This window comes from Canis lupus, chromosome 22 (assembly GCF_048164855.1).
Source record: "Canis lupus baileyi chromosome 22, mCanLup2.hap1, whole genome shotgun sequence".
In the NCBI taxonomy this organism is placed as follows: Eukaryota; Metazoa; Chordata; class Mammalia; order Carnivora; family Canidae; genus Canis; species Canis lupus.
In genome coordinates this window covers 34,588,147-34,600,734 of record NC_132859.1, presented here as the reverse complement: position 1 = coordinate 34,600,734, position 12,588 = coordinate 34,588,147, and the positions used below count along the sequence as shown (strand labels likewise).

General features: G+C 44.3%; 2 protein-coding genes across 7 annotated transcripts in view; one reads left to right on the top strand and one right to left on the bottom strand.

Annotated features, from left to right (window-relative positions):
• Positions 1 to 1,126: 1,126 nt before the first annotated feature.
• Positions 1,127 to 12,525, bottom strand: OXSM (3-oxoacyl-ACP synthase, mitochondrial). 4 transcript variants are annotated; one of them, XM_072793018.1, is made up of 4 exons: positions 12,306 to 12,525; positions 11,781 to 12,205; positions 4,202 to 5,284; positions 1,127 to 1,614 (listed from the first exon to the last, which is right to left on the bottom strand). In XM_072793018.1, the coding sequence occupies exons 3-4, from the start codon at positions 5,179 to 5,181 to the stop codon at positions 1,212 to 1,214; spliced, it is 1,383 nt and encodes a 460-aa protein (XP_072649119.1). In that variant the 5' UTR covers positions 5,182 to 5,284; positions 11,781 to 12,205; positions 12,306 to 12,525; the 3' UTR covers positions 1,127 to 1,211. The 4 variants fall into 4 exon arrangements, with proteins under 4 accessions (XP_072649119.1, XP_072649117.1, XP_072649121.1 ...); XM_072793016.1 differs by lacking the exons at positions 11,781 to 12,205; positions 12,306 to 12,525 and adding an exon at positions 5,843 to 5,913; XM_072793020.1 differs by lacking the exons at positions 11,781 to 12,205; positions 12,306 to 12,525 and adding an exon at positions 5,839 to 5,881.
• Positions 11,441 to 12,588, top strand: part of NGLY1 (N-glycanase 1) — a 57,725-nt gene continuing 56,577 nt past the window's right edge. Inside the window, exon 1 of one of the 3 annotated variants that reach the window (XM_072793015.1) lies at positions 11,441 to 11,607. In XM_072793015.1, coding sequence (XP_072649116.1) covers positions 11,477 to 11,607 — 131 coding nt within the window. In that variant the 5' untranslated portion in view covers positions 11,441 to 11,476. Of the gene's footprint in view, positions 11,608 to 12,136; positions 12,160 to 12,588 lie in introns of those variants that run through there. The other 2 variants (XM_072793012.1, XM_072793014.1) reach the window with 2 other exon arrangements.

Below are 12,588 nucleotides of genomic sequence, written 5' to 3'. Positions count from 1 at the left end.
TTTTGACTGTTGCCCTAGGAACTTGTCCCTGTCTCTTTCCCAATACTTCCAGCCAGGTGGGGATGAATGAGATCTCAAAAGATCTTTAGAAAAGGCCTCAAGATAGAAAACCAAAGGCACCACCAGCACTTGTGGCAGGATATTAGGCAAAAACTATCTACCATGGGATCCCTGGGTGGCGCAGCGGTTTGGCGCCTGCCTTTGGCCCAGGGCGCGATCCTGGAGATCCGGGATCTAATCCCACGTCGGGCTCCCGGTGCATGGAGCCTGCTTCTCCCTCTGCCTGTGTCTCTGCCTCTCTCTCTCTCACTGTGTGCCTATCATGAATAAATAAAAATTAAAAAAAAAAAAAAAAAACTATCTACCAGAGCTGCAACAAGGGTGGGCAGGAGTGATGCAGCTTGAGTCACCAACAAGTTCTGTTCCACTTCCCAAGGATTTTATCTCCATTAATCACTAGTTGCCACAACAAATGAGGTAAGAAACACCAAGCTAATTTTACCTCCTTCTTTCAGAAAACTCATGACCTGGGAGTTTAGGGAAACTCCACTCATTTATTACATCTCGGTATAATAATATGAAGAAAAAAGAGCTAGCTAGCTAGAAAGGGTAAGTAGCTCATTACTGGCTGACTGCTTTATCCAAAGAATGTTGATCAATGATGCAAACTCCCAGTTATACTTGTATTCCTTCTCCTCCTGTTGTATGGGAATGGTAAACCTGGAGTTGTACCCTGCAACATTGCCTAGCACCGAGCAGCTACTCACCAAATGTTGGTAGAAGGGACAAGAGCAGGTGAAATATCAAAGAGTTGTTTGACCTAGAGTATTAGGAAAATATAGATCAGTGATTCTCAAATAGGGACTATTTTGCCACCTAGAAAAGACCTGGGAATGTCTAGAGACATTTTTGGTTGTTACAACTAGAGAAGAGGGTGCTTCTGGAATCTACCGGGTAAAGAAAAAGATGCTACCAAGCATCCTATGATATATAGGACAGTTTCCCTTAACCCAACAAAGAATTATCCTGCCCAAAATATCAATAGTGGCAGGGTTGAGAAAACCTGACACGGATAAAGGGTATCTGGGTGTTGATAATAGATTGATATATAGTTGGTAAATATTGATATATTTATATAAACATTTTATTTCTCTGCTTAATATAGTCTATAACATTTTAAGAAATCAATGTTTAATTACAAATGATTTGTCCTACATGCCAGCAATACAAAGTGTTGCATTAGTACCGCCAAAACCAAAGGAATTGGTGAGTCCAATACATCTTTTCTCAATTTTCCATTCCTGTGCCTTTAGTGGAACATAATTGAGATCAAATTCTGGTTCTGTACAATCCAGGTTTAAAGTAGGTGGTAGTTTTTGATAATAACAAGCCAGAGCTGTAAAAGCTGCCTCAACCGCCCCTGCAGCTCCCAACAGATGTCCTGTGGCTCCCTTGGTTGACGAAACTGCAAGGGCAGGTGCATGGTCTTTGAAAAGATGTTTGATAGCTTTGTTTTCAGCAGCATCTCCCAATGGGGTGGAAGTCGCATGTGCGTTGACATAGGATATCTCTTCAGGTTGTACACCTGCGTCTTTTACAGCTGCAGCCATACATCTAATAAAATAAGAGAAGAAATTTATCAGAACTAAGTCTAATTTTAACACAGGAGTCTTTAACTATATAGCTTATGAGAAAGAAAGGAACATATATCCTGGATGAAGAGAATCCTTTGCTCTAATAACAGAACCCAAACTTGGATTACCATATGAGTTAGAATGCTACCTGCATGGAAATAATGAGTCACCCTCAATACTCCAGACTGATTCAACGCCATGAGATAAATATACAGGCCTGTGGGTTTTATCATCTCTAATAAAATGCATTTCCACTTTTTTGAATTGATACTGTTCCCTGGGGGCAAAACCATATTGACGCAAGCCGAGAATAGTTCTTCTTCTAGGAATTTTTTTTTTATCAGTGGAGTGTGTGTGTATATGTGTGTGTATGTAGTGATTCCAAATGTGGAAAAAAAATTTATAACTATGTTTTAATTTTTTTCTCTCACATTTAAATGTAAAACTTGGCATATTTCCCAATAATCTAAAAATGTCTGCACCATTACTTTGGTGCTTCAAATAACCTTTCAAAATTCTATTTAGGTTTTAAGAATTCTAAATAAATGAAGTACACTAAGCCAAACAAAACAAACAAACCCAAAAATAAAATACTTCTCTGGAAGAATGTTTGAAAATGTCATGAATGTCAACACCTTCTTTTTTAGTTCCCGATCTCTGGGTTGCATATATTTCCTAAAGAGGCAACTTAAGGGTATAATTTGAAGTGTGATGAAAAGTCTCACCTAAACATAACTATTTCCCCATCTAGCTGGCTACTATGTTCAAACCTTCTAGCACCAGCAACTATTTACTAAAACTCAAAAGCATAACTCAGGGGTCAGTAAACTATGGCCCTGGCCAGATAACTATTTTCACTAATACAGCTGACCCTTGAATAATATGGGTTTGAACTATGTGGGTCCACTTACATGTGGATTTTTTATAGTACTGTACTGTAAATGTATTTTCTCCTCCTTATGATTTTCTTGGTAACATTTCTTTTCTCTAGCTTACCTTATTGCAAGAATACACTATTAATATACAGAACATGTGTTCATTGATTATGTTATCAATAAGGCATTTTGTCAACAGTAGGCTACTAGAAGTTAAGTTTTGGAGGAGTCAAAAGTTATGTATGTTATTTTTGACTGCACAACGGGTCAGTGCTCCTAACCGCTGCATTGTTCAAAGATCAACTGTAGTTTCACTGGAGCATGCCCATTCATTTATTTATAATATCTGGCTGCTTTCACACTACAAGACAGATTTGAATAATTGTGACAGCAACCCTATGGCCCACAAAGCTAAAAAAACTATTTGTCCCTTTACAGAAAAGGTTTGCCCTGGTCAAGTTAACTGGTTAAAACATAATACAATCTAGGGCACCTGGGTGGCTCAGTGGTTGAACATCTGCCTTTGGCTCAGGACATAATTCTGGGGTTCCGGATTCAAGTCCCGCATCGGGCTCCCACCAGGAGCCTGCTTCTCCCTCTGCCTGCGTCTCTGCATCTCTTTGTGTGTCTCATGAATAAATAATAATATCTTAAAGAAAAATAAAACATAATATGATCTAAGCAGGCTAGCCTATTAGCTAACACATAAGCACGGATTTTTCTTTTTTTTTAACTTAACTATCTCTTCTGCAATATCAACTTGCTTTTCTAATCGTGGTCCTCAGACCAGCAGCATCAGCATCATGGGAGCTTGTTACAAATGGCAGATCTCCAGCAGCATCCTAGGCCTAGAGTCAAAATCTGCATTTTAGTATTCCTGGGTGGTGAAAAGTTAGAAAGTACTGATTTAAGAACAGCAGAATCCTGCTGAAATGGCGCAGGGCCCAGACACCACTAGCAGAAAGGGTTAATTATATTGTCTGAGTCTGATGAAGGGCCAAAGAGAAGAACTGTGGGAGGGAGCACTCAAAACAGCTGTTACAACTGGAAGTATGAAAAGTCGGAAAAAACACACATGGCCTTCTCCACAACTTTAAAATCCAATTTTTGTTAAGAATATTCAAATGTGGTGCCTGGGTAGCTCAGTCAGTTAAGCCTCTGCCTTTGGTTCAGGTCATGATCCCAGAATCCTGGGATTGAGCCATGTCGGGCTCCCTGCTCAGCGGAGAGCTTACTTCTCCCTCTCCCTCTGTTTGTGCTTTCTCTCTTTCTATTTCAAAAAATAAATAATCTTTTAAAAAAAGGAATGTCAAATATATCAAACATGTTAAAGCAAAGAATTCAAAGCCATTTTGTTTAGTCTAAAATGGAAAAACATCAAAGATACTGTACACCAAGGGCAGATACTACAATACTGGACTCCCTAGTTTGAAAGTCTAATAAAACGTCTTATTTGGAGAAATATTTTAAATAAAACAACAAGTCTTGGGGCACTTGAGTGGTGCAGTTGGTTGAACAGCCCACTCTTGGTTCCAGCTCAGACGGTGATCTCTGGGGTCCTGGAATCAACATGGATTCTGCTTGGGATTCTCTCTCCCTCTGCTCCCTCCCCTCCACCCCATGGTCTCTCTTTCTCTCTCCTTCTCAAATAGATAAATACATCTTAAAAAAAAAAAAAAAAAAAAGGTTTACCTTAAGGCTCCTTCTCCTTCAGGGTCAGGTGCAGTTATGTGACCAGCATCACCTGAAAGTCCATAGCCCAAAACTTCTGCATAGATCCGCGCTCCTCGTTGAACAGCATGATCATATTCTTCCAGCACCAGCACAGCTGCACCTTCTCCCATGACAAACCCATCTCTCTTTGGGTGAAACGGTCGACATGCCAACTTAGGATCAGGGTTTGTGCTCAGAGCACGGGCTCTGGAAAACCCAGCGAGAGACAGAGGACTAATGCAAGAATCTGTCCCTCCAGCCACCATCACATCAGCATCACCTTGGGCTATAAATCTAAAAGAGTCTCCCACAGCGTGAGCTCCTGTGGTACAGGCTGTAGACACTGCATGATTGGGGCCCTTGAGTTTATATCGAATGCTGACCTGGCCTGCTGCCATATTGACCAAAATCTTAGGGACAAAGAATGGGCTGACTTTACTGTAACCTTTTGTCTGAAACATCAAAGCAGTTTCAGAAACAATTTCAAGAGGAACCATCCCCATGCCAATTGCAACTCCAGTAGCGGCTTGATCAGCTTCTGATTGAGGGAGCCAGCCGGAATCTCTCATGGCTAACTCTGCAGCTCCAATGGCCATAATGGTGGGAGAAGACATGGACTTGATATCGGATTTGGACACAAAGTTTTGTTCATTGAACTGACCTTCATCACAACCTCTTGGCACATAAGCAGCAACACTGCAAGGGATACTCTTATACTCCTCACCGACCAGTGACATAATTCCACTCTCTCCTCGGATAAGACGATCCCATACCAGCTGAGTTCCAACACCCAGAGGAGTCACTAAGCCGATGCCTGTAATGACAACCCGCCTACGAAATCTGGACGTCGGCACGGTTCCGAAAAGCCGCCTTTTGCCTCCTCTTAATGGCTGGCATAATCTTGAACCTAGATGAGGGCTTGTGATTTTTAAGAAATTTTGCAAGCAGTCTGACAACATGGTTGAGACTCAGATGATCAGAAACCCATTCCTGTAACAGCTCACGATACTTGAGGGCCTAGGGCACAAGAGCCGAAACCTCCACTCGGGCGCTGGGTGTGAGCTGTTGATGAACGCAAGGAAAATAACGTTAACATCACTACAATTTATGCTTATCAAACCGTGTGGAGTTCCCTTTTTAGGCTGAGTACCCTCAGACATTCCGAGACAAAGGTGAAATGATGGTTCATTCAATTCACAACAGAATTACGCCATGAAAAATAGAAAGGCACTCCCGGCCTTTTAGGCCTTTTACGGGCTGCAGAGAGCATCCTCGTTCAGCATCACTGAGGCCTTATTCTAGGGAGTATTTCTGGCGTCAGTGTGACAAAAAATCCTTCAGGGCCTATTCTTTGAGTTAGGGGTGTGAGCTTTATTGATCATCAAAACGTGGAGATCATTTGGTTTTTAATCCGGGGTCGGGGGGGGGGGGGTGGGAGTGAGACGATGTGGCCACCGCCTCTAGAGCACCACCACACGCGCACACACCCGAAGGACGCCGAGGGAGAAGGAAACCAGGCCCGGGTCGTCAGACCCCCCTTTCCCGAGGCAACCCCCACCCGGTCCGGCGGCGGCGGGGCGGGAGGAAGAGAGCGGCAAGCAGCAAGCAGCTGATACCTACGCGAGGCCCGGCGCCGGCCGCGCAGCCGCCGTCTGCGCGGGCACGTCCGCGCATGCGCGCGCGCACGCACTGCGTCTGAGCGGGGCGTGGCCAGCGGCCCTGCGTCCACGTCACCTTGGTGGAGGTCAGAGCGCGGGAGGCGGCGGGCCCAGGTGCCGGGGACGAGCGGCCCCGCGCGAGACCTCAGTGACTGGGAGACCGAGAGCGTGCGGGGAACGCGATGAGAGGGCCGGGCCGGGCCGGGGAGGGGGAGGCGGGTAACTATGATGTCCAAATCGTTGCGCCTCCTGGGAGAAGGGACGCCGTCATCTTCCACCGAAAGCTTTGGAAAGCATTAAGGAAATTCCTGTAGCCTCACAGTTACTACGGTTCCTCCCATAGTTGCTTATAATGGTAAAGTAGGACTAACCGAAGCGCCCAACATCAGGAAATGGCTTATTTTGTAGTATACCTAAAGGCCGTGCCGCCTTTTAAAATAATTTTGGAAAAAATAAAATAAAATGATTTTGTAAGTGAATGTTCTATGGAGAGATGTTGAAAGCACATCAGGAGGTAACAGGTTACAGAATAGCATATATACCTTTCAAAAAGATGTTTATGTTGAGATCTGCAGGGATGTGCAATGATTGTGAAGTTCCTTTTCCCATTTTTGCTTAGTCTTCTTTACTATCGTTTCTACAATAAATAATACTTTTGTAATGATAATAAGCTGTTTTTTTACTTTTCAAAAACTATTGGATCTGGGGCAGGGCTCAAAATGCCAGACGCAATGTCTAACAAGGATGGAGACAAGAAAAGAGATCGTAGACCTTTAAAAAACAAGAAGGCAGTAAGGTATGTATTTGCTCAGATGCTATCCCAGGCGTCAGGTTTGTGTCCTTTTTATTCTTTTTTAGATAAAAGATTGATGATGTAATGTGCATTTGATCCTCCCAGCCCTATTGTGTCTTTCTGGACAGTGTCTCTTGAAATGATTGTTTCCGAGTGCTCTGCCTTCTTTCCCAGCTCTAGAGAATTTTGGTCAAGCTTAGCTTTTCCAGGTTACTACTGGATTTAAATGAATTTGAAAGTGTGCTTTGCCTAAAATAGTTTAGGAAAGCTAAATATGACCTTGAGTCTTCTGTGATCAAAGGCCTGTTTAGTTATTTCTTAGTATGACTTATCATTCATTAACTATAAGAGAGATTAAATAAACACATGTGGTAATAACTAAAATTTGGTGAGAAATACCCAATATTACTGTCCCTTTTCATTGTAATACACTATGTTGAAATTATAATGTGAGAGACTTAAAATATACTTTTTGAACCCAAACTCTATGAAACAGTTTTGTTTTTTTTTTAAAGATTTCATTTAGGCACACCAGGGTGGCTCAGCGGTTGAGCATCTGCCTTCGGCTCAAGGCGTGATCCTGGAGTCCCAGCATTGGGTCCCACATCGGGCTCCCTGTAGGAAGCCTGCTTCTCCCTCTGCCTGTCTCTCTCTCTGTGTCTCTCATGAATAAATAAATAAATTAATTAATTAAATAAAAATGTCTATGATATTCCAATAGCTGTAAAATGATTTAGTACCATATTTCTTGCTAGTGATGCTGATCTAGCCACTGCTGTAAACTCATTATGACTTCCATGAAAGAAGGGCCCATGCTTATAAGATTCCCTGCCTCAAAAAAAAAAAAAAAAAAAAAAAAAGATTCCCTGCCTCACAGTACGTAGCATAGTGCCTGGCATTTAGTAGCCACCTCACAAATCTTTGGTGAATGACTGAATTATGAAATGAATGAATAAACATACACTTCTATCGGTTAGTATATATACATAATGTTTTGTGTGTTTTTACCAAATGACTTATTTTCTTTTCACAGTACCTGTTTCATCAGCATAAGGGCTATTTGTATGTAAGGTATGATCATCAATTTTGTCTTTCCTAGTACATTATAAATCTTTTATGTCCACCATCAGACTGCTTTGTACACAACAGGTGCTCAATAAATAATTGTTGGTTAATCACTTAAGCAATCACACAGTAGTGAATTACCATACCAGTTCGTGAAAAGTTACAACCTCTCTCCATGTTACAGTCTTCACTGAGGTCAGTGTTTTATTTTTTATGTCAAAACTGATCCTGGGGAAATTTAACAGGTTATTTCTTTTTTCTGTTCCATTTAAGAATAGTGCCACCATGTGTCAACTCTAACCTTGGTGTGCTTAATAAAACTGGAATCCTGAAAAAAAAAAATCATTATTTTGTAGGAAAAAAAAATCAAGTAAAAGAATGGAGAAACTTCAATGCTGATTTAATAGAAGAAAACCCTTTAGTTGAAGCAATTGTACGTATAAAGAGGTTAAGAGTAGCTTACTATCTCCAATTTTTCTAAAGGAACTGGAAAATCAAAATATTTTCAACTTAGTGGAAGAAGCAGACAGGGAAAAGAACAAGTCAAAGTCCCTTATAATAAATTCTCTTCACAACACATAAATGGTGGTATCCAAGAGAGATTGTACTCAAGAACTTCAACAGGAGTTTTGGTAAACAGGAATTTGGAATGATTTAAATTTCAGGTGATTTAAAATAAGCAATAACTTACTGAATTACCCTTGAAATGATGATTTCTATGATTTTTTTTAGACTTTGCATTATTATCACAGTATTAACTCTATGGCATTGGTTTTGACACTGTGTTTGCATGTTCCCCACAAAGATGCCTTCTAGTCGTTATCTCTTTCAGGAGACAGGCTAAGCTAATGGCATTCTGTCCCTCCCACTCCCCATGCTCTCCTGCTTCAATTCTAGAGCATCTCTCCACTTTGGTGTTTTATACATACTAGGTTTCCTCCTAAGAATCTATTTGAAAAAAAAAAAAAAAAGTGTCTTGTTACTTTTAAAAAATCAAAATACTATATAGTATATAATAACCCTAAGCTATTCTAAGGATAAATGTGAAAAAAGAGACTCAAATGAAGGTGAATATAGTTGGTGATTAGAGACATCTAGCTATAATTTTATAGCCCCCCTCCCCACACCTTTCCATCCTTTGAAATTGTGGATAGTACGTGTCTAGCTAGAGACTACATTTCCCAGCCTTCCCTCTTTTATCTAAATGGGGCTTCATTTTCTCCAATTATATGGTAGAGAAAATGCTGTATGTCATTTTGGGCCCATGTGGTTGAATAGGTATGCCTTCTTTCTGCCCAACCACCAACTAAATGCAGAAGCCTTTGTGGCTCAATGGCAGGAGTTAAACTACAGGCCAAATCCAGTGGGCTGCCTGTTTTTGTAAACAAGAGTTTCATGGGAATGTAGCCATGTCCATTCATATGGAGTACTGTCTACAGAACTACAGATGAAGAGGCAGAATTAAGAGTTTGAAACGGAGACCCTGGGTGCCTGGGTGGCTCATCGGTTGAGCACCTGCCTTCGGCCCAGGGTGTAATCCTGGAGTCCCGGGATTGAGTCCCACATCAGGCTCCCTGCCTGGAGCCTGCTTCTCCCTCTGCCTACATTTCTGCCTTTCTCTCTGTGTGTCTTTCATTAATAAATAAAGTCTTTTAAAAAAGAAACAGAGACCCTATGGCCACAAAGTCTTTTTTTTTTTTTTTTTTTTTTCTAAAACGCCTCAAATTGGAATTTACAGAAGAGGTAAATTAAGGAGTGACTTTTGTCTGACATCTTTAAAGAATTTTTCTTCTATAGAATTTCCCTTATTGTCCAACATAGATTTTTTTTTTTTTTTTATGATAGTCACAGAGAGAGAGGCGCAGAGACACAGGCAGAGGGAGAAGCAGGCTCCATGCACCGGGAGCCTGATGTGGGATTCGATCCCGGGTCTCCAGGATCACGCCCTGGGCCAAAGGCAGGCGCCAAACCGCTGCGCCACCCAGGGATCCCGGCCACAAAGTCTTAAACATTTACAATCTGGCCCTTTACAAAAAAAAATGTTTATTGACCTCTATTTTACAGGATGGAAGGAGCCTGGGAGCCTGAATGGGGAAAGTTGTCCAATGACTAAGGACACCTGCTTTTAAAAACTGTTACGTGAGCAAGAAAGATTTCTGTTAAGTCACTGAAAATTTTAGTGATAGCAGCTAGTAACAGCTATCAGTTAAACACTAGTCTTAGAAGTTGGTCCCCAAACCAACATATTAAAAACTTTTCCCATGTATCCAGCAGATGAATGGTAATTGAAGTGCATGGCATAGTTCAAGCACTTCCTCTGAGATACTGGAAGAAAACTTCAAATTTAAAAAGCAAACAGAAGATAAATCATCAAGAACATTTAAATAAGCTACTTACGCAAATAATTTACCTTAAAAACATAAGGTCAAGAAAAATATTTGTTGAGGTTTGGAAAGATAAGTCTGCAAAGAAGGAAGCCATTGGTAAATTACCTTTTTTAAAAAAATAAGAGATTTTATTTATTTATTCATAAGAGACACAGAGAGAGGCAGAGAAATAGGCAGAGGGAGAAGCAGGCTCACTCCTGGGAGCAGGACGTGGGACTTGATCCCAGGACCCTAGAATCACGCCCTGAGGCAGGGGACACGCTCAACCACCGAGCCACTCAGGCACCCTGGTAAAGTATACTTTTAACATTGAGAGGCAGAAAATGGATTAAAGAAGTTAGGATTCATCTTCTAAAAGTAATAAAAAACATTAATCACATGATCTACCTGTGATACAAAGTCATAAAATAATAACCTACCCCCTTACTATGCAAGATGCGTATTTTTACTACTCCCCCTCCCATTTTATCCTATTTTGTCCTTATGGTATGTTTTATGCTGGTCACTACATGATAAATTGAGTCCACAACCTACTATGTTGCAACCTGCGGTTTGAAAACTCCTTCTCTATGGAGACCTCATACTATTTGAACGGGTACTTATGAAAAAGATTTTTTTATTCATGAGAGACACAGACTGAGAGAGAGGCAGAGACACAGGCGGAGGGAGCAGCAGGCTCCATGCAGGGACCCCAATTTGGGACTCAATCCCAGGTCTCCAGGATCACGCCCTGGGCCGAAGGCAGGCGCTAAACCGCTGCGCCACCCAGGGATCCCCTATGAGAAAGATTCTTCATACATCATTCATCTATGTACCAGAAACCCAGCAGGGTCACAGACACCCATTCGGTTTTGAACATTTTGTTGCTCCTAGCTTCTGGGGTCTTCCAACTACACGTTATCTCGGAATGCCTGGCAGTCTGCGAGGAGGGGTCCTGGGGGGAGGGGCGGTTGTACCAGGGGGTCCCCCCACCTTCGTAGCTGGATGAATCGAAGGCCAAGCTGGCGCGCGTTAGGCTCCGGGTTTCGGGACACGCGGGCCAGCACAGGGCGGCATCCCCGCTCCCAAGGAGCCAAAGCCCCCGGCCCTACAACCAAGCACCCCGCCCCCTTGTTTCCGAGCGGAGCCCCGAGGCCCTGGCGACGCCGCCCCAGACCCTCCAGGTCCAAATCCCCGCCCTTCCCCGCCCCTCCCCGCCCCTCCCAGGCCCCGCCCCTCTCCTCCCAGGCCCCGCCCCTCCCCGCCGGGCCCCGCCCCTCCCGGCCCGCCGCGGACTCGGCCGCTCGCTGTGGCGCCTGCTCAGTGCGGCACGCGGCGCGCGAGGGGCGGCGACGGCCGCGGGCGCTCAAGCATGGCGGCGGCGGCGCTGGGCAGCTCGTCGGGCTCCGCGTCCCCGGCGGTGGCCGAGCTGTGCCAGAACAGCCCGGAGACCTTTCTGGAGGCCTCCAAGCTGTTGCTCACCTATGCGGACAACATCCTCAGGTGCGGAGCTGAGGAGTCGCACCGGGGCGCCAGGGCGGGCGGTCGGGGCGCCTGGTCGGCCTGGGCTGGGGTCGCGGGGCTCGGGCCCCTCAAGGGTGGCGAGGCCCAGAGGGGCCGGGGCCGGGGCCGGGGCCGGGGCCTGGGCCTGAGCGCGGCGCAGCGTCGGAGCCTACCTGCCAGGGGCCTGGCGGCGCGGCCGGGCCCTCGCTGCTGAGAGGAGCAAGTTTCTTTGCACTTGTGACTTGGCACCTGATGTCGGGGTGCTCCGGGGGTGAACTGGAGGGCGCGAGGACGCGCAGGGCGGAGGCAGGTGAGGAGGCGCGCCCTGAACGCTGGCCTCCGTCGCGTGAACTGTCTTCCTGTCGGCACCGAAACGGTCATAGTTCAGCCCCGCTGCGTGGCTTTCCCCGAACGTGGTGCTTTAAGTCGCCGCAGGATTGTGAGAAGTTAGTCCCCGGCGGAGTCCGCCCCCTGCTCCAGCGTTTTGTGAAGACCTTGAGAGTAAAGCATGCTGCTCAAGTGGTGGGGTCCGGTCTGGTCCGGTCTGGTCTGGTCTGGTCTGGTCTTTTCATGGTCTTTTCGTGCCCACTGTTACTGACTGAAATATTATTAACCAAATTAAAGTTACAATTTTCATATTAATACCTGTAATTCTGCTTTTCAGCGTGACCTTTTAGATAAGGATTAGTGAAGAGTACCTTGGCGGAGAGTAATTTGTTTCCTTCTCCTGCGAGCAGAAGTACACTTGTAGGTCCTCAGATTTGGGGAATTGGGAGACAAGTTTGGTTATTCATTTTGAAGCATTATCCACTTCAGTTCTTAGATCAAATCATGTAGTGGTTTGTGTCGGGGAGGGAAATGGAGCCAAAGTTAAAGGACCTCCAGGTGCCAGGTACTTGAGTGGGGTTACCTCATTCATCAGGTCCCCATGGTTACTGTCTAGGTTCTCTCTCCCACCTTACCCCTGGGGTGCACTTGTTC

Bases quoted from the DNA above. Each gene is read 5' to 3' on its own strand.
- OXSM (XM_072793018.1), bottom strand. From the start codon at position 5,181: ATGTTGTCAGACTGCTTGCAAAATTTCTTAAAAATCACAAGCCCTCAT. The intron at 1,615-4,201 runs GTAAACCTTTTT...TTATTTTATTAG, and splicing joins GAAGGAGAAGGAGCCTTAAG to ATGTATGGCTGCAGCTGTAA.